Source organism: Labrus bergylta, chromosome 16, assembly GCF_963930695.1.
Source record: "Labrus bergylta chromosome 16, fLabBer1.1, whole genome shotgun sequence".
NCBI lineage: Eukaryota > Metazoa > Chordata > Actinopteri > Labriformes > Labridae > Labrus > Labrus bergylta.
Genome location: NC_089210.1, coordinates 26,796,529 through 26,818,560, shown reverse-complemented (window position 1 = coordinate 26,818,560; position 22,032 = coordinate 26,796,529). Strand labels below are relative to the sequence as shown.

General features: G+C 38.1%; 1 protein-coding gene across 1 annotated transcript in view; it reads right to left on the bottom strand.

Moving 5' to 3' along the window:
• Window positions 1-1,472: 1,472 nt before the first annotated feature.
• The window catches only part of gspt1l (G1 to S phase transition 1, like), a 44,522-nt gene continuing 23,962 nt past the window's right edge, over window positions 1,473-22,032 (bottom strand). Inside the window, exons 7-14 of the mRNA XM_020644226.3 lie at window positions 17,977-18,131; window positions 12,156-12,296; window positions 11,947-12,040; window positions 8,545-8,625; window positions 6,335-6,508; window positions 5,126-5,215; window positions 4,821-4,989; window positions 1,473-1,988 (exon numbers count right to left, since the gene is read on the bottom strand). Of these exons, the coding sequence (XP_020499882.1) occupies window positions 1,936-1,988; window positions 4,821-4,989; window positions 5,126-5,215; window positions 6,335-6,508; window positions 8,545-8,625; window positions 11,947-12,040; window positions 12,156-12,296; window positions 17,977-18,131 (957 nt within the window). The 3' untranslated portion in view covers window positions 1,473-1,935. The remainder of the gene's footprint in view (window positions 1,989-4,820; window positions 4,990-5,125; window positions 5,216-6,334; window positions 6,509-8,544; window positions 8,626-11,946; window positions 12,041-12,155; window positions 12,297-17,976; window positions 18,132-22,032) is intronic.

The window sequence follows — 22,032 nt, the reverse complement described above, 5'->3', positions numbered from 1 at the left end:
GCTGTTTCAATGATGATCAGTGATTGCCGGTCGAACTCCTGCAACACGGGACGGGAACAATGGCCGGAGGAGGAAAAAGCACAGAGGAAGACGAGGAGGTGTCCGAGACAGGCTAAGGACTCAGGCCTACCGCCCACCCCTGCCAAGCAGGCTTCTTGCCAACGTCCAGTCCCTGAATAACAAGATGGATGATCTGAGGGGTCGGGTAAAATACCAACGGGACATGAGGGACTGTAACATAATCTGCCTGACGGAAACATGGCTCACTCCTGTGGTGCCGAATCCAGCCATCATGCCATCTGACTCGTTCTGTGTTTCGCAAGGACAGGACAGAGGAATCTAGCAAGTCAAAGGGTGGAGGGGTTCATTTATGACCAACAACAGCTGGTGTAACCCACAGAACAGCGTCTTTGAGTATTTAGAACAGAGCTATATAAATCTAATTTATTATTATTATTATTATCATTATTATTATTATTATAGGTACAACACTCCCGCACCTTCCAGGACATCACAAGACGGAGCACAGCCAGGGCAAACAGAATCATGAGTGATCCCCACCACCCAGGTAACGGACTGTTTATGTTGCTACCCTCTGGCAGCAACATAAACACATCAACGCGAACACAGAAAGACCCAGGAAGAGGACTGACACTCCTCAAATAAACTGTTGTCATGGAGAAAGTCAAAAAACGTATGTTTATACGTAGATAGCAGCATTCAGGCCTAACATTTAGTGTGGCACTGTATACACTTCACCCCAAATTGCTTCCAAAGGCTTGGCAATCAATGTGTGCAAATACATTAGATGACAAGATTCTGAAGGGCAGATGGGTACCTTGTGTGGCATCCTCCGCTGTTTCTTTTTGTGAAGGGTTATGTAGCAGTCCTTTATTACATTGATTGGACTGTATAAGTTCAGTCCATATACAATTAAATATAAGTCTAATGTACAGTTTACGGCATATTTAAGTATACCCATTCAAAACATTTGTTTAGAATAATAAAATGCCATTGTTACATTTGTTATCAAGATGTGAAGTGAGCAGGGAATTTCACAGTAAAATAAAAGGACTTGGCTTTTGGCACACAGACCCTAATGGTGGCACTTCTGGTACAATATCCAAAACCAATATCCTGAACAGTAATTAATAGTTAAATTGTATCCCAAAAGTCAAAATTGGAAAACTACATTTAAAACAAATTTCCAGAAGTTTAATTTTAGCAACTTGCAATTCGTGAACTCTAAAATAAAAATGTTCAGCCAGTAATAAAACTTTGGCATGAACTGAAAAATATAAAATAAACACTTATATATGTGCTCCTCAATGAACACACCTTGATTTCCCAATTTTTATTTTATTATCATTGCCGTTTGCTTTAGTAACATTTGAAAACGCTCAAGCACACTGTAAGAACGTCACGAGAAACCAATAACTGTGTAAAAGCAAAGGGAGACGTGTACAACCAAGTAACATTTTGGTTCAAACTGGTTCTTTCAAACAATTTATTTTGCAGTTTACTCCAGAAAATGATTTTCAATCTTCCAGACAGACCCCACTCTACATCCACTTACAAATACAACTCCTGCAATTTGTCATTGTAATTTATTAAAGACATTTTTTTAAAAATCTAGAAGAAAATAATCAAGTCATGAGGAGTAGACCAGAGTTGGGAATTGGGGAGATGGCTAAACCCGGAAGTGGCATAGCAGAGCTCTCAATATGAGAAGGCTGACTTGTGTGGACTTCAACTTGGTTTGTCATTTTCTTGAAAACAGGTTCTTTTTCATGAGTTTTTTCCTGAAACTGATCTTCGGCAAGCAGAAGAGAGGTGTTACAAGAATGGGCCATCCCTGCTGACAACAGTCGTCAGGTTATTACTGAGCACCACCTGTTTCTTCCCAAATATGACTCTCAGACAGCTTAGTCCTCATCAGTCCCGGTCAGCAACCAGCTTCAGCACTTTACCAATGGCAATCGTCTTACCTAAGAACACAAACAAATAAGACACCAACAATTACATATCCGTCTCAGCTTCAATTGATTCTTTAATATCAATTGGATATGACTGCCTTTCATTATTCAATACACACATACATATACACACTACCGTTCAAAAGTTTTGGGTCACCCAGACAATTTCATGTTTTCCATGAAAACTCACTTTTATTAATCAAATGAGTTGCAAAGTGATTAGAAAATATAGTCAAGACATTGACCAGGTTAGAAATAATGATTTTTATTGAAAATAATATTTTTTTTCCTTCAAACTTTGCTTTCGTCAAAGAATTCTCAATTTGCAGCAATTACAGCCTTGCAGACCTTAGGCATTCTAGCTGACAATTTGTTGAGGTCATCTGAAGAAATTTCACCCCACGCTTCCTAAAGCACCTCCCACAAGTTGGATTGGCTTAGTTGGATTGGATAAGTTCTTGCATAGTTTGGAGGTGTGCTTTGGGTCATTGTTCTGTTGTAGGAGGAAATTGGCTCCAATCAAGTGCTATCCACAGGCTATTGAATGGCGTTGCAAAATGGAGTGATAGCCTTCCTTAATCAAAAGCCCCTTTACCTTGTACAAATCTCCCACTTTACCAGCACCAAAGCAGCCCCAGACCATCACATTACCTCCACCATGCTTGACAGATGGCGTCAGGCACTCCTCCAGCATCTTTTCACTTGGTCTGTGTCTCACAAATGTTCTTCTTTTTGATCCAAACACCTCAAACTTAGATTCGTCTGTCCATAACCCTTTTTTCCAATCTTCCTCCGTCCAATGTCTGTGTTCTTTTGCCCATCTTAATCTTTTCCTTTTGTTGGCCAGTCTCATAAGGCTTTTTCTTTGCCACTCTGCCTTGAAGGCCAGCATCCCGGAGTCGCCTCTTCACTATAGACTTTGAGACTGGTGTTTTGCGGGTACCATTTAATGAAGCTGCCAGTTCAGGACCTGTGAGGCGTCTATTTCTCAAACTAGAGACTCTAATGTACTTGTCCTCTTGCTTAGTTGTCCACCGGGGCCTCCCACTTCTCTTTCTATTCTGGTTAGAGCCCGTTTGTGCTGTTCTCTGAAGTGAGTAATACACACTGTTGTAGGAAATCTTCAGTTTCTTGGCAATTTCTCGCATGGAATAGCCTTCATTTCTCAGAACAAGAATAGACTGTCTAGTTTCAGAAGAAAGTTCTCTTTTCCTGGCCATTTTGAGAGTTTAAGTGAACCCACAAATGCTGATGCTCCAGATACTCAACTAGCTCAAAGGAAGGCCAGTTTATAGCACAACAGTTTTCAGCTGTGCTAACATAATTGCACAAGGGTTTTCTAATCATCTATTAGCCTTTTAACATGATTAGCTAAAACAATGTACCATTAGAACACAAAAGTGATGGCTGCTGGAAATGGGCCTCTGTACACCTATGTAGATATTCCATTAAAAATCAGCCATTTCCAGCTAGAATAGTCATTTACTATATTAACGATGTCTACACTGTATTTTTGATTGATTTAATGTTATCTTCATTGAAAAAAACAGTGCTTTTCTTTCAAAAATATGGACATTTCTAAGTGACCCCAAACTTTTGAATGGTAGTTCATATTCATATATATATATATATATATATATATATATATATATCAGAGGTTGCACTAGACTTTCTTGTTGTGTCATTTTGACTGACAGGGACGTAAAATTTCCGTCATAATCTATAATGATCCGTCTTTTTCATTTCTTAGTTTTAAGATAATGAGACGTTGCCTATTTATTTATTAACTATTTATTTTAGCATTTGATTATAGAAACAAGTCGATCACACAAAGATTTTTCTTCAATATCAACTTTAAAATGTTCATTTACAGACGATTTTAGCATTCAGACCTACTAAAGAAGCAGTGCAAATAATAAGAAAAACACAATTGCTTGTCGATATCTATGTTCTGTTCTGACTTTTTGATAAAGCTTCAGTGAAACATGAAAACCCGTGCTCCCAACCTTGAGTCCCTTTTTATAAATAGGATGAATTTGCAGAACAGGGCTTACCATGTTCTACTAAGGGGTGAGGGGAAGGGCAGTCACTATGCAGTATGCAAGTAGGTTTCAGGACAGTCTGAGAGCATAATAATGCAGTCATCAAATATGGCAATATTTTCTCTTCTATCATAAAATATGTATTATCAATATATTAACCTGATGTTTTGCTCCTGCTGGTTTTCATTAAGTTTATATTCCCTCTGGCCTACCTTAATACATTTGTTGACCAGCTGTCACTTTAAATGTTGCCTGAGATAATAATGAACCGCGGCGATATTGCGCAATCGTGGCCAGTGAGAGGAGGGTCTACAGAGGGTCTGAGCCCCCAGCCAGCCGTGCACCTCCAAGATTTTGTAACAATACACAAAGGTTTGCGCCGACTGCGTTGCAATGATTGGCTACAGGACCCGGAAGTAGCCTACTTTCTTCAGGCTGTGTTGAGCGCTCTGACCGCAGTCAGTATGAAACGACGCAACGTTCGCAGGGACCGTGCTCGCCGGCCGCAAGAAGCATGAATAAGGTTTTAGATTCATGACAGCTCGTGTCGCACATGTACACTCGCCACCAACTGGACTGGGAGGTCTACTGCAGGTGCTCTACATGTGGTTAATGACAGTGATGTGTGAGTGTGGTGGACACCCTGTGACTCTAATCCGTCAAAATGACACAGCCTTCAGATTTTTCCGTCATTGTTAAAAAAATTCTGTCAAAGAAAGAATATTCGGTTAACGCAACCTCTGATATGTATTTATACATAGAAACTTCTGCTGAAGCCACCCAGCTGTTATAGAGTTTCTACCTTCATCCCGTAAGGTAAACCGTCCCATTTGAGGAAAGTCTTTGAAGGTCTCAAGGCAAATGGTTCCTGCCGTGCGCAAGCGGGCAATGCAGACCTGGTCCTGTTTGACAAACCTTGGTCGTGTCTTACTTTTCTCCCCCGACTTCTTGTCTACCAGACAAATTAAGGCCTGCACATGAAACAATTTTGTTACTTACTAGTTAAAAAAATAATCAAGCAAAATATCCAACAACTACATAAATCAAAATAAAATCGAGAACCAAACTGCATTTGTTAATTAGTACAGTGGATCAGCTTAGTCTTACCGTAATTTGCACTTCTTCAATGCAGGTGTGAATATGAAGAACTGCATTGTAACCTGGACAGATGATGGATTTGTGTTCAATGATGACTATCTGTGAAAACAAGTGAAGAGAAGTGATGATGACAGGACAAATACTTTGTAAATTAAAGTTGCAATCCTAAAGCTGTTTTCTCAGAAAACTATTGGCTGCTGAAAAGACTAACTAGGTCCATTTGCTCAAATACTTTCATTTAAACCAAAATTTTAAAAATATTTATGGGGGAATCAACACACTTGCAGGACTTTGCTAATCCTACAACCAGGATATGGTTTGACATCAGCTTACAAGTTTCATTCGTGCAGCAGACACAGAATATTAATTTAGTCATTCTCTTCCTATTGGCTCGAGCTCAATTCTCCGGGAGAATATGCTGTTGCGTTCTCACATCAGCCCACTCGGACTTGCTGCGGAAAAAATACTAGAGCTCTGGCTGGAGAAACTCCGGGTGTAGTCCAACCAAAAAATTGGCTGTTTGTGTTGACATATACAGCCCCTCCAGATAATTTTTCAGGAGATTTCCATATGTGTGAAAAGGGTTTATCTCTACTTTTATCTCCTGTTACATTTGTCGGGCGTATAGCAGCTTAAAGCAATTTAAATTCCGTGATGAATTTGATTTTGGAATGCATAGCCGCACCACTGAATCTAAAGCATTAGCTGCTGTAGCCAGTGTCCATTAGCTGCAACATGATAGATTATTAACTGCCAAGAGGATGCAATAAAGATCATAACCCCCAAATCTTCTTTGTTAACAGACAGAATATCCTACAAAATTAAAATGGCTTCAGATAAAAAAAATTCAGACCCAGGGTTCATCATGATAGTTAATTATCAAACCGTTTTGCATCAAGTCACCTTTTTTTCTGAGAAGCTTCTTTTTAATTAGTTATTTGATGGTTTAAATAGTTTCTGTACAGCAGAAATTCTGTCACATTTGGTAAGTGGTGGGTGCTAATTTTACACACTGAATGTAATATTTTTAACACCTTTTCACGAGCTGTTGCACCTTCATTCTGAAGTTATGTGCAAGCATTGAATCTGAATCCTGATTACCAACTGTGCACCACATGTCAGCTAGTTCTGACCATGGGAAAGTTTATTTAAATATAATATAAATACAGTAGGCCATTGCTCATGGATTGTAGCAAAGAGCAACACTATTATCCTAACCTGGGCATCAAAGGTGCGCCCTGAGTGGCAGAGGTTTTCAGCATTACACAGGATAAAGCCAGGCAGTATCTCCTCCTCTTCGATGCCCTTAAGCCGCAGCTTGAGGTTTTCACCTGGACCTGCATCATCAGTCTCGACATCATCTGATAAGAAACTCAACACCTCCACCACATGCTAGAGACAAAGGAGCAAAAAAAAGAATATAAGAAAGAGAGGCAGGGGGAACAATATAGATGTGCGTACAAGACAATGTGTGACAATTTTAAGTTAAAAAAAGATCTCTCATGATAAAAAATAATGAATAATGACGCAGATGAATGTATTAGTTACTTAACACTAAAATTACTATCAATGCTTACAATAACACTTCACCAAAAATGTAATATAATTCTACATAAAAAAAGAAGCTTGCTTTATAGTTGAAAATAAAATAAAACTTAAAGTGAACAACTCATCAGAATATTGACTACATTTATCAGTGAGTACACATGTATAGTTGCATGATTGATTCAGTATAAAAGCAGGGCTGTCAAACACATGGCATGTGGACCACATCTGGCCTGCCAGCAAGTTTGATCTCGACCACAAGATGTTTTAAATTCAAGGAAGTACCTGAGATTTTATAGATGTAAATATTTTTAATACATATTTTCACTTAGTTGTGAAAAACTATGCAAAATCAGCAAAGTAAGAGGTTAATATGATGATCCAATTATTAAAATGTTATATATTTTTTTATTTCACAGCTCATCTGTGGTAAGTTGCCATTTCAGTTTTCAAAGTTGCTTAGAGGTCTCTCTAACCAAAACACAGATTTATAAGCCATAAACCCTTATTTATTTCTGATTTTAAAGGGATACAGAGTTCACATGTTATGGTTGAGACACACCTGATAGCAATATCATTTAATGAATTTCTCAAAAAATAAAGGCTTAATGACGCTTGAACAGCATCCCCCCTTTTTGAAACCAGGAATTAAGACAGGGGTCCTTTATGTTGTAGCTCACAACTTTTATTTTATGTTTTTGCAAAAGTCTGACGGAGTTGACAAAAATCTGGGACACATTTGACCGGGTCAAAATGTTCATTAAAAAATACATTTTATGATAAATAAAAATAAGGTAAGTTTAGTTATGTTATAAAGATCTTAATTTTTTCCAATCCAAAAAACAATTTGACTTGTGACACAAGTCTGATTCGATTGGTGATCTGTTGCATCCCTACTTTATATTGAATCATCCAAAATAATAAATCAGCTAGCAGCCTACAGTAGTAGTAGTAGTAATAGTCCAGCCTTGTAGTAGCAGTCTTGTATTATACAGGTACTTCATTACTTTGGTCATAAACAAGTTTTTTTTCTTTGGAATGACTTAACAACACAATTTATGAAAAAGTCTTAAAGGTCCCATATAATGCTTTTTCTGGTTTTATATGCTCTTCAGTGTGTTTTCCAAGTGTCCTGTGCATGTTTAGGCACATCTATTTGCAAAAATTCAAAGTCCACGAAAACACGGCTTCTCCTACGTCCTCCTGTTAGCTGTAACATTAGCCGCATGTAACGCTCGGTTCTAGCCCCCCTCGATAAAAATTTGTCAGTCCGACATCATTGTCAGTGTGAGATCACTGATCTAAGCCCATTGGCTCGTTATGGCAAGCCCAGCAGCTCATGTTGCACGCCCGTTTACTTCTGTAGCACGCCCACGATATGCCGTAGCCTGTGGTAGCACAGTAGTGCTAAGGTGCTAATGTTTATGCTCCCCTCAGACGGAGCCAGTGGCTGCATTCCCAATATGGTAAAAGAGGCGGGACATTTCCGAGAACCGTGCTGAGCAACTGACCAATTACGGCACAGCCGACAGGCCGAACAATCAGATCAGACTTAGCACACGTGGGGACTCTGAACGTGGGCACTTCAGAGCCTTAGAGAGAGAGTCAGAAGCGAGCCGGTGCATGGAGCGGCAGTACATGAAAACAGACACTCTTTTAGAACTTTAGCTATTGTGAACATACTTTAGTAGGCACATAGATTAAATATATGAATCCCAAAAAGGGCATAATAAACTCTTTAATGTTCTGGAAATACTATTTAAATATAACTTAAAAATGTTATCCAGGATGAGTCATTTAGATTTTTTACATTACCACCATCTCCAAAAAGTGTATAAATTATAAGGCAACTGGTAACCATTAAACGGAAGAATTGTCCTTACTCTGTTTGGCATCATGACCAGCTGCTGTGCCTTACTGATGGAGCCTGATTCCAATTTTCCCAAAATGACAGTGCCCATGTCCTGATGAGGTAGAACATAAACAGAGATGAGAGAAAAAAGTGTTATTTGGCACCAGGGAAACTCTGATGGGATGGCATTGCAAAGGTGGTGAGTATACTCACCAAGGAGATCAGCTCTACAAATGAATAGACTAGACCAGTATACCAAAATATTTTAACGGAAGGTTGCTCCTTTTAATAAAACAGTCTTCTTGTTACACTCACAACGTCTGTCGTGTTTAACAAGAATCATTTTAGTGCTTTTGACGACACAACTAACTAGTAACTTTATCCCAATGCAGGAGTTTTGTATGTAAACAAACTCCACTAGAGGGCGCTGTACTGGGTAAAAATAATGAAGATACAGTCTCACAAATAATTCAGTGTTTTCCTCTTTTCCAGTGATTAAGATAATAATAATGATAATGATAATAAGTTATTCTTATATAGCCCTTTTGTAGATACTCAAAGACGCTTTAACAAGGAATAACAACAACAAAACAAGAACAACGAGGACAGTACAACGAAGAAGTAATGTAGGGGGGAGGATGGGAGTTAGTGGTTGTAGGCAGTGTTGAAGAGGTGAGTTTTTAGGAATTTCTTGAAGGAAGTGAGTGTGGGGGAGTCTCAAATGTTTTTTGGGAGTGAGTTCCAGAGGGTGGGAGCAGCAATTGAAAAGGCCCTGTCCCCCAGGACCGACAGTTTGTCCGGCATACGCAAAAATACCATCAGCTCAATAAACTTTGTGCATTAGTATTTGTACAAAATGGCGAAAACAATTGAAAAATATTTTTTTACTTCAGGGTTGCCACTCTTTCCTAGAGATCATTTCCAGGACTTATTCAGTGACAATTTAGTTTGTATGACAGAAATGCCTTGTGCTCATGAACAAATATTTTCCTTTCTTGGAGGTCTGATTTAATAGATGTGCAGTCTATGGCTCTGAACATGGACTCTTACATGCTTATAAATGTAAAACACTGATTATTGAAACTGATACTGATTATTTAATCAATTGGATGAAAAATATGTCTGCTTTATGTGATAGACAGTAAATATACCTAAAAAAGCAATAAACATTTTTATAATATTACACACTCCAGAGCCGCAAGTCTTAAACTTCAGATTAAAATAGTACACGTCATGTCCTTTTACTGCAACTCTGCATTGACAATTTATTAAAATCATCAATATTAAAGGAGCTAAACTGTATTTCATATTTAGATTGGTAAAACCCTTAAGTTTAGTTCGCTTTAGGTTCCATTTTCTAGAATTTTGCTGAGTTTAAACGGTCACTGACTCTTATCAGGTCATGAATTTTAAGAGAACAGTGCAGCACTGCGTTAGTACCGTTCAACAGTATTTAGCCGATGTTTGTCTCGGGGTTTGGCTGCCATTGCTATTTTAACACACCGCCTCCCAATTGATTATCAAACTCTCCCAACAATGCTCAACACACATTTGAAACCAGCACTCCATGCCAGAGTTGAAACACATATCTATTAATTGAAAATTAATCGAAACAAACATTCAGAACCTGTAACCAACGTAATCTTGCCCATGTTGATTATTTAGATTATTTTACGAGTCACGTGACGACACGTCCAATCAACGACATGGAAGCAATGTCTGTTGTTTGGACACATGTCTCCAGATCAGATATGAACTCTTTCTTTAGAAAAAAATATCCCAGCTTTAATGGTGGAGCATATTTACAGTAGAGACCATTTCAGTGAACTATGAGGGTAAAGAAAAAGACAGAAATAATTGTTTATTAAACGTAATCGAGGTAAAATGTTCAATTAATCGTGATACTGATTGGAGGTCATTTCGCCCAGCTCTACCTTAAACCTTTGCATGTTAAACAAACTACCTAGCAATTCAACTTTAGCAAATAAACAAAACTTGCTAACCAATTTAACATTATTCAACAGTTTAAAACCAGACGGGAAACTAGCTACGTTAATCTTTACATCTAATTAAAAACAACATTAAGCAGCCAGCAGTGACTTGTATTTTTACAAGTGATTATATATTGTAAATATAATATAATGTAATAATATAATATATATTGATGCATACCGTAAAATCCGGAATATAAGTTGCACCGGTGTATAAGACGCACCCTGTTTTTAAGGCCTCTTTGAGAGAAAAAAAAACTTTAAACTGTTTTCCTGCATGAGAATTTATATTGTGTTCAGTGATGTCTACAACGTGCAGTTTCTGTACAACTGTGTCGTTCTTTTAGTTCCGTCTGTTTTCACTATCGGGACTTTGCGCTCTTACTAGCTACAGTACGGTAGTTGAGCTCTCAGCCTGCAGGGAAAGTCGGCAGAGGCACAGACCTGCTAGGTTGCAAGTCGCGCTGCCCGACTCTGCTGGTCACTCTTTAATTTTAATATAGGAGTCTTTCAATCAAAAGAACACTCCACAAGGTTTATTTACGGAACAATATACCACTGTTTCTGTAAATGCATGATTATGACCTCGTGAGGGAGAAAAAATGTGGAAAAAGTCACGCAGCCAGCCCAAGACTGTATGTCTGCAGCCTGGTCTGTGTCGCCATCTTTGCCAGCACAGTGTGCACTCAGCTTTCAATACACAATGAATGGGGATGGGTTTTTAATCGCATCAGGTTGCAATTAGTAGCTGCTTCACCTGCTGTAATGACGGCGCGTGTTTCAGTATTTTATACTGGTATATTGGTCGCACCGGTGTATAAGACGCAGCCAACTTTTAAGACCAAAAAACAGGTATTAAAAGTGCGTCTTATACACCAGATTTTACGGTATTTAAAATATTCCAAGTTTTGACCAGTACAATTGTAAATTTCCCCATTGTGGGATAAATAAAGGATTATCTTATCTTAATTGTAAAGCTACCCAAATGTACTTTAGCCTGCAGGTGCTACTGTGTGACTTTTCACATCATGACACTTTATATTTTTGGTTAAAATGTTTAGTCTACCTACACTGTAGTTAATTAACTGCTCTGTGTGTCTTTGAATTGCCCCCCCAGAGACAAAAAGAAAACGTTTTTTGAATTGAATGTAGCTTTTTCTTAATACTATTGTTCATAAACTACCATCTCTTTTTAATATGATCCTTGACATAATTTAGCCATTTTGGATGACAATGGCATGTGTTTTGGGGAACTCTGATATGAAATTAGGAGAATATTTGAATAATTTTCCATGACAGCAAAAACTTCTAGTACACTTCCAGCCTTTGGGAACCCTGCACTTATATAAATGATAACAAAAGTAGTCATGTGCAGGAAAGACATTAAGGATGCAATACAATTCTGAGATAGATCCGTGAACTATCGCAACACAAATTCTTACCTTATATTTGTCTACAATGGGCAATCTGACAGGTCCATCAAATGGTCTGTTGAAATGTGGCAAACTGTCCAAATGTGGAATGAAAGGTAAACCTCTGAAACATCATATATGGACAGCAGTTAGTAAAAATCAGTGAACAAGAAAAAACACTTTCATCTACACACCGACCTAATAACCAAAAAGAGTAGATGGCCACTATCAAGACTTACGTGTACCAGGAGCACATGTCAGTGGGTTCTTTCAGGTTTGCTCCAGTCAGACCAGAGCACGGCATAAAGTGAATGTCTTTCTTCGGGTTGAAGCCCACCTTCTTCAAAAATGGCACTAGTTTCTCCTTACATTCTTCATACCTAAGGGTTTCAAAAACCGAAGGCTTATTAGCGTCTATACATTTCATATGTACTTTGGCAGACATATCTTTACGATGGATATTGATTATTTAATTTGCTATATTTACACGTTTGTGCGCACATGTAAATGCGAAATTTCATGCATGCATAACACAGACCCCTTTTTGAAAAAGGTGTTTCTGTGTGGTTTGTTCTTGCATATAATATTTGCTTTGATCTAGGTGCTTTTTTTGCACTTAGCACTTATATGACTCAGTTTCACATATACTGCCGAAACCATTTTAATCCTCAATCTATATATATTCATCAAGATTCAAAATATTTGTGTATTGTAGTCATTCTGTCTTGATATTAACAGCGTTATTTTCCTGAAATATGTCATGTGTAGACCAACACCTAAGTGATATAAAATATTATAAAAATGTACAATTTTAAGAGGGTAAATATGATTAGACACAAATTATGGTTGAGATCACAAACAACTCAAACACCAAGTCTAATTGCAACTGTTGGCCCCAGCTGTTTCTTGGTGTGAAAAAAAATTCATAATCTAATGTATTACTGTAAAATCCAGTGTACAAGATTTACTTTTAATACCTTTTTTATCATCTAAAAGGCTGTGTCCTATATATCAGCATAAAATGCTGACACAGGTGCCGTCATAACCACGAGTGTAGATGCCACTATTACCAACTGCACACAACTGGACGAAATTGAAAATGTATTCACATTCATTATGCATTGCAAGCTCAAGGTGTTCTGCCGAACATCTTGAGGCAGAAGTTGGTCCACCCCAAGGACAAATCTCCCAGGCATAAACAAAGTCATGTTGTGTATGCTATCCAGTGCGAAGAGGAATGCAGGGATTTATACATTGGAGACACTAAACCATTACACAAACGCATGACACATCATAGGAAGGCCAGCTCTTCAGGACAGGATTCTGCAGTCCATTTAGATTTGAAGGACAAAGGACACTTCTTGGAGGATGACAAAGTGCATATCCTGGACATGAAAGAACGTTGGTTTGAAAGGGGTGCTAAAGAAGCCATCTATGTCAAGGTGGAAAAACCATCTCTTAACCGAGGTGGTGGACTGAGACACTCATCTTTCACCAACCTAGAATGCTGTTTTGAATTCTCTCTTAAAATAACTGAAACCCCGGTCCAACCTTACTATGACCAGGGGCCTGTACTACGAAGCAGGATTTGGGGTTAGCGAGCTAACTTCACGGTTAATCCTTGCTTTTCAGTCTTCAATCTTCCAAGCATTTTTCAGTTTATACAGTAAATTTATGAGATGGTAAAGAAAAATGCAGACTGCTATTTGAACAGCCTAATTTCACAACACTTCACTTTCTGTAAAGTATTAACAAATTTGATAACATTTTCTCTTTTGATTTGGAATAGAATGTGCAGTGTTCCCAATGCATTTGAATTTATGGAAATAAAAGCTATAATACGGATTTTGAGCTTTACTCACTTTTTTAATCACACTGCTATTATTTTGAACACAACTGTATGTCTGCCTCTCTCTTTAACTAGGAATGTCTGAAGGTCCTCCTGTGGACCGGCCCAGCACTCTGCCCCTGTTTATTGCTTGCAGGGTAATAATGAACTGCTGAGCTTGCAGTGCTTTTCAGAGAAGTAAAGTAAGATAAAGGTCAAATAAAATACATGTATCTAAAGTAGTGCTGCAACAACAATGAAAGTGTTGGCAACGAATTTCATTATTGATTCGTTGCGTGATAAATGCGTCACTCCCTATGTCACAGACTGTGGTGACGTACACGCCGAACTGTTTACATGCTGAAAGCAGCACAGCGTGGCGGTGCTAGAGCGTGAGAGAACGGAGCTGGTATTTCGGATATTAAACATGGCAGAGTGGAGAGAACGGTTCAACCCAAATATTCTAAAGTGTGGGAGTACTTCACAATGCATAAAAACAAGAGTTAGATGCAAGCTTTGCAATAGTGATATGGCGTGGCACGGGAGCACCACAGTGATGATGCAGCACCTGAAAAGTAAACATGTCGGAGTCATCGCTGACTATGAAGGGAGCTCGACAGCAGGGTAAGTCACTACAAAATTGTTCCGTTTTCCAGTAAGAAAATGTAATGTAGCCGGTTGCTCGGCTGGTGCCTGTGTTTACTTTTTATCCAGTTTGACAAGCATGAAAAGGTCATTAAAGTAACGTTAGCGTTAGCTGGTTAATGATGGCAGTAGAGAAAACTTTTTACTTTGCCTACACCAAACAAGCTTAGACTAAAGAAAACTTTATTATTTTGCCTTTTAGGCCCACTTTCAATATGTTGTCAGATATATTCTTTGCTTTTTTCCCATATCATTTTCTGTTGACGTTGGAATATATTTGTGTAGGTGTGTGTTTAGCATTTTATTTAATTTTTTTTTAAAGCACTTTGTCAGCTTGCTGTAAATAAATAAACAATTAAAAACAAATGTACTTCATTGATTTAATAATTCAATGATTAAGCTTCCAATGTTAATTTTCTGTAATAAGGTGAGAGTTAATACACTGCACTGTATGCACGTGCATTTAGATACTTAATTAAATTTGTGTAAATAAATATATATTATAAAAACGTGTGTTGTCTCTGCAAGTGCTCTTTGGGTTACTTACTTGCCTTTACATAACAATAATTCATAACTAAAACAACAAGGAATATTGATTTGATGTAAATTGTGCGGTTTTACATATTAATACTATCTTTGTCATTGCAGAAAACATCATGTACACCACAGCAAGCATCCGTCTTGACAGATAGCATCCTCAACATGCTCATCGCTGACATGAGTCCTCTGACGATGGTTGAAAATGAAGATGCAACTTCACTACAATGATCCCCACCTTGAACCCTGGCTACACTCTTCCCTCAAGGACCCCTTTCACAAAGCTCATGGAGATGTCCAAGCAGTAACCTGTTGTTTTTGCACTGTCAATGAACTAATGTTCTGTTTTTGAATAAACGTGTAGAAATTCAAAATGTTTCGTTTTTATCCGATTCACCGATTAATTGGAAAAATAATTAACCAATTATTAAAATAATCGTTAGTTGCAGCCCTAATCCAATGTCACAGACGTAAATGCTTGATGCATGGACACCCACATCATATTCAAATTGGGTTTTTTTTTGCGTCCATGTAAAACGGTGAAATTAGTAACCACAATCGGAATGAGTTTAATCGGATTGAAATACATTTTGCACATGTAGACATAGCTACTGTTGCATTCATTATTTCAGCTCAAAAGTAGAGACAGTTTAATATTACTGAGAGATTATTCAAGGGTAAATTTGAATATTTTAATACATACTCCCTTAATGTAATCAATTTAACTTCATCCTGTTTCACTGCTGTGAGACAGTCAAAAGACAACAGGGGAACCCTCCCATTGCCTTTCTCCAGAGGAAGTCTATTAAAGGAAATTAGGTTATTTGGTTCCCTTCCTTATCGTGATACTTCACTAGTCCTCTAGTTCAGAATCAGAAATACTTTATGAATCCCAGAGGGAAATTCGATCGTTACAGTTTCTCCAAAATATACAATATAGCAGTAGAAATATAGTGATAAAAACATTTATCACATATTTACTTCAACACATAGGCCCATTTCCTTAACTGATTCCAAGATTTCTTCCAGAATGGATCTTGAAAATTCCTGGCAGAAAACAGACTCTATGTCTGTGTCCATAGGCAATCAGTGAGAGCACTGACACTACCAGTCCGCCCCAGCAATATAGCAATATAGCTGTGAGAAGGTAGCTGCCGACATGCCTGTCTTGCGTCGCGCCAACCCCGGCTAAAAATACTACCAGGTTTCTAATGAGACAAAGCTTAATGCAAATGAGTGAAGTATCCCTTTAAGTATATCAAGTAAATTCCTGGTGCAGGTTAATACACCTGGTATTAACATCTAAGTAATCCGATCACAGATAAGACAGCCCTTAGTACTCAACCTAATCACTCAACCTCCAGCTTTATAGAAAGTGTTAATATTGATTTATCACTTCTTTTTTACTAGGGCTGCACGATATATTGTTTCACCATCGTCGTGATGTGCGCATCACCCGATAGTCACACCGCAAGGACATGCGATAACAAGAGAAAAAAAAAGAGCAGAAAAATATATTTGAGCCTTTCAATTAAGTTTATGTAGCCTGTCTATGCCCATTCACATTACTGATAGATCTAAATGAGCATACATTTATATCTTTTACTACATTATGCGACATCTCGCATAGTTAGAGCGTCAATTCACCTGCTGTTATCAGGGTTGGGCAGAGCGACTTGCAACGTTAGTGGTCGAGCGACTGAGAGAGAGGGAGCAGTGAATGTGAGCGGAGCATAGCAGGGATTTTGACAATCTGACAGTTTGCTTATGGTTAACATTATATAAAAGGGGCTATATTTAACACTTTCGGGGTTAAAGGCAGCGGCTTCCAGATCTGTATGCATTCAACTTTGTCTTCAGTCAGAACGGGCTCTCGTTTATGTTTTTGAGGTCTACTTCTGATAGCCCATTTTATTGTTTATTTCACGTCCTCCTTCCCACTCCTTACAATCCCGTGAGCTGCCATAAAACTTGAAACAGTCGTAGTTTAATGTCAAAGTAATCCGTTGCTTAAAGTTTGCTTCCTGCGGAAATAGCCCTTTTTCTCTGGACCATCTTCACAAAATGCATTGTGCTTGTTCTAGAAATGTCTCTAAACATTACCTTTCATTGATTCACATCTCTGGCAACTGATTACTCAAGCCTACAAAAAATGCAAAACGCAGGAGGAGGACAAACTCTGTGAGCCATTGCGTGTCTGCTCAGCCTTTATGTATGTGTGTGCCCCCGCTGTGTGTCTCTCTCTCACAGGCTGGAAGGGCACAGCACGTTAATATATTTAATAAATATCCCCGTAATATTATTTGGTCGCGGAGGGAAACTTGAATGATGGAACCTCAGTGCATAAGCACGTTATTATTAATGTGAGAAGAATCACTTGCTGGAAATATTATAGATCAATATCAATAATTAACGGATATCAACATGCTTAAGACTCTTTGCAAACGCGAATAGCGTTCACGGAGGTAAAGAGACAGAGGCAATCAGGTGAGAGTCTGTAATCATCATTTCAGGGAGAGTCAGGGAGAATTCAGCTGAACAGAGTGAAGCAGTGAACTTTAAAAGATATCGCAATATATATATATATATATATATATATATATATATATCTCGCAGGAAACACAAATATTGCAATGTCATTTTTTCCCCAATATCGTGCAGCCCTAGTTTTTACTCACCTTTCTTGCTCGCAAAAAAGTGCATGCTTTCTCTAATGATTCTGCGTCAGGTTTTTTGTTGGTCAGGTGATTTTTTTATTGGCGGGCTCTCGGTTATAGTTATGGTGCCTAAAGGTTATTTAGGCATCATGTTTATTTTCAAAAAGAGAAAAGTAAGATAATAACCAGGGGTTTACAGACTCATATTACAATCAGGTTTTATCAGACTGTCATACAGGAAAACTAGATCGTTATGTCTGTAAAAAGCTAATTGTTTTGTTATAATGCACATCCCTTTTTTAATGCATTACTATAATGCAAGAATTACCTATTAGGTGCTCCTTAGTATTTGTGGATGACAAGCAATTCATAATTATCAATATTGATGCCTACCTCTCCAGGCTCCAGCTGACAGTAGGATCATCCATTTTATTCACCAAAACTATCAGGTGCTTGACACCAGCAGTCTTGGCCAACATGGCATGCTCCCGTGTCTGTCCACCCTTCTCAAAGCCAGTTTCAAACTCGCCTTTCCTTGCCGAGATCACCTGCGGGTCAACACATTCATTTGGTGAGCAGTCTAGTCGATAAGAACTATCATAACAAAAAAGTCTACTACTAGGACAAAAATAATAATATGGGAAGACGACAAAACAAGGCATTTTTATGTAGAAAGATCAGTGTTTCCCATACATGTGGCTTTGGCAGGCCCTCCAGGTATTTCTAAGGCCACCCAAGTATATTTTTAAGCTGTGAGCATGTGAGAGAAAGGAAGAGTGTCCCTCCCATAAATGCAATGATTGGTGTGCAACACGCATTGAAAATAAAAACTTAAATATTTTTCTGCAGCTTCTGGTCATCACTTATCTACTGCACTCTAGGTTTAGGATAAGTGTTGCCATCATCATTGAACCTCCACACACGCAAATAAACTGATTTGATAACAGAATATCGGGTGATATTTTACAAAATGCGGATAGTGTTATTTGAGTGTCTTTAGCAAACTGCTGATAAATATTATGAAAAAAGCAGAAACACAAAAGAACAAAGTTCCAGAAAGAGGCAGAGCGGAACAAGCTGCTGCGAGAGAAGTGTTGGTGTGTTCATGTGTAGATGAGAGAATGGCAAGTAAGTAAGATTTGCGGATTTAAGTAATTTGTGGTAACTAATGCGGTACTTAATATAAAAATAATATAAACCAGCAATAGATTATAAACATTTTTGATCACCAAATGCCTTTAAAAGGTACTAGGGAATTTTTGGAAAAGTACATCCTTTTTACTCCGCAGCTGCATGAAGCAGGGTTTTTTTAGTGCGTTCAAAAACTGGAGACACCACTGGCTCTCGTCAAAGTCTGACGGGTATTTTCCCACAGAGCAAGTTTTGAAAGTACAGCACCTTGTGAATTTCTCATTTGTAATTGCAGTTGTTACTGTACACTAGGGGTGCAGAAATGCCAAATTTTGTCTAATCGATTACTATTCCCATTGTTAAAGCGAGTGCTCAAGTAATCATTTTGTAGTTCTTTTTATTCTGTGATTCTTTTCCCCCACGGGAGGCCCCGCCCCCAACTATGACGCGATGCCGACTGTATCTATTGATTAATTTGAATTTTCAGGATTTTAATAATTGTTAGTAATAGGCCTACATTGTATTAACGTTCAAATCAGGGCAAATTCAAATTCTTCAACAGACAGCAAACCTCAAATAAAAAGTCACACAGACGTATCTCTTATGACTGTTTTAACACTTTATTATAATTAGAGCAGTGAGTGTGGCGAGCGGACGCGCAGACATCAATGCGCACTCATCGCACGTTGAAGCTGTTTTGACAGCAACATTCTGTTAACAAATACTACAGTCTGCAGTGTAGAGCACACTTTACTCTGGTAAATGAAGTTACAATAGAACAGGTGTTTAAGTGTCTGTCTGTTTCATCTTTCTCCTCTGTGCGTAATGACACACTCGCTCAATCTCGCTCATCCATCCGCTATGAGCCATGTCTCCCTATAGGGTTGTTCCGTTTTGTAGTTATTAAAAGAATAATCATCTAAAATTCCAAAATATAGGAAAACATCTAGTTATGCTGCTCTGTCCTGGATGATCAAACGTCATTGGTTTGGTGGGGTAAAGTGACAATCGCAAAGTCAAAGTCCTTCTTCAAGTTGTCTCAAAGAAGACAATTTGAACTGATCTTTCGTAATCACATTGCATATTTCGTTTGTTTGGGACTTTTTGTTCATTGTGAATTCATAAAGGGGTAAATTAAAGGAATATTTTTGTTAGGGTAGCAGCGTACGGATCAACAACGGACGCGTTTCAGCACAGAGCCTTTATCAGCGCTTTGTCATCTATTTTCTTTTTGCGCTTGTGCTCCTTTTTTCTGTTTTGAATTAGGCCTATCCTAGAACCCACAATGCAACAAGATACATTTTAGGGCTGCAACAAACGATTATTTTAATAATCGATTAATCGGTTCATTATTTTTCCAATTAATCGATGACTTGAATAAAAAAATAAAAAAAAACATTTTGAATTTCCATACATTTATTCAAAAACAGAACATTAGTTCATTGACAGTGCAAACAAAAGTTAAAAAACAACTGGTTACAGCTTTGACGTCTCCATGAGCTCTGTGAAATGGGTCCTTGAGGGAAGAGTGTAGCCAGGGTTCAAGGTGGGGATCATTGTAGTGAAGTTGCATCTTTATTTTCAACCATCGTCAGAGGCCTCGTCAGCGACGAGCATGTTGAGGATCTGTCAAGACAGATGCTTGCTGTGGTGTACATGATGTTTTCTGCAATGAAAAAGATAGTATTAGTAAAACAGCCCAATTTACATCTAATCAATATGCCTTATAAAGGCAAGTAAGTAGCCCAAAGAGCAATTGCAGAGACAACACACATTTTTATAATATATATTTATTTACACTCATACAGGTACCCTAAAAACTACTCATTTAACACAAATTTAATTAAGTGTCTAAATGCACTTTCATACAGTGCAGTGTATTAACTCTCACCTTATTTCAGAAAATTAACACTGGAAGCTTAATCATTAAATCATTGTAGTAAGTACATTCGTTTTTTAATTGTTTATTTATTTACAGCAAGCTCACCAAGTGCTTTAAAAAACATTAAACTAAAATAAAATGTAAAACACACACCTACAAAAAAATATATCCCAACGTCAACAGACAATAATATGGGAAAAAAGCAAAGAATATATATGCCAACGTATTGAAAGTGGGCCTAAAAGGCAAAATAATAAATGTTTTCTTTAGTCCAAGCTTGTTTGGCGTAGGCGAAGTAGAAAGTTGCTCTATCGCCGTCATTAACCAGCTAACGTTACTTTAATGAACTTTTCATGCTTGTCAAGCTGGATAAAAAGTAAACACAAGCACCAGCCGAGCAACCAGAGAGACTAACATTACATTTTCTTACTTGAAAACTGAACAAACATGGGATTTTGTAGTGACTTACCCTGCTGTCAAGCTCCCTTCCTAGTCAGCGATGACTCCAACATGTTTACTTTTCAGGTGCTGCATCATCACTGTGGTGCTCTCGTGCCACGCCATATCGCTATTGCAAAGCTTGCTAACTCATGTTTTTAGCATTGTGAAGTGCTCCCACACTTTAGAAGATTTCGGTTGAACCATTCTCTCCGCTCTGCTATGTTTAATATCCGAAATACCAGCTCTGCTCTCTCGACAGTCTGCGACATAGGGAGTGACGCATTAATCGATAATAAAATTTGTTGCCAACACTTTAATTAATACATTTTTAGCGATTTGTTGTTGCAGCACTAAAACATTTACAAAAATGTAGACTACAAAACGATTATAGTACTCGTTTGCACCCATACTGTACACTGATATGATGGCGGAGCTGTTTTGTAGTCAATCCAGTGCTCCAGGAAACGCCAAACAATAAAAGAGGGAGAAAATTAAAAGATGTTAAAATTTTCCACCAGAGTGTTTGTGTTTTATTTGCTACACTGATGTAAAGGGATGCCCTAAACGAATATGTGACTACCAATGAATTGTCCCATTTTATAATTTAAGGACAAAATCATTAAGACTTATGTGGATCTCCCAACGCCCATTCAGCCTGCGAATCTCAATTTTTAATTTCAATTTTTATTTGTATAGCGACAGGATCATTCATCTGATAAAGCTGTGACTGTTAGATCTATCAGTGAAGTATATGGAATCCGCTGCAGTCTGTAGTTTCTGAGAGTCACACAGAGCAACACAAGAGTGCATGAAAAATGTGACATTTTTGTTTGAAGTCTGCACTTCTGTTCGTATGCAAATGCTCTCCGTCTCTCTCCCTTCCCCCATCCCAGTAAAAAATATTATTTATTCAATAAGCAGCTCCATCATGGCTTGGTCAAAGATTTGTAGTGCCTGTTTAAAAAAGGTTGAAAATGCCAACATGTGTAAGAAGT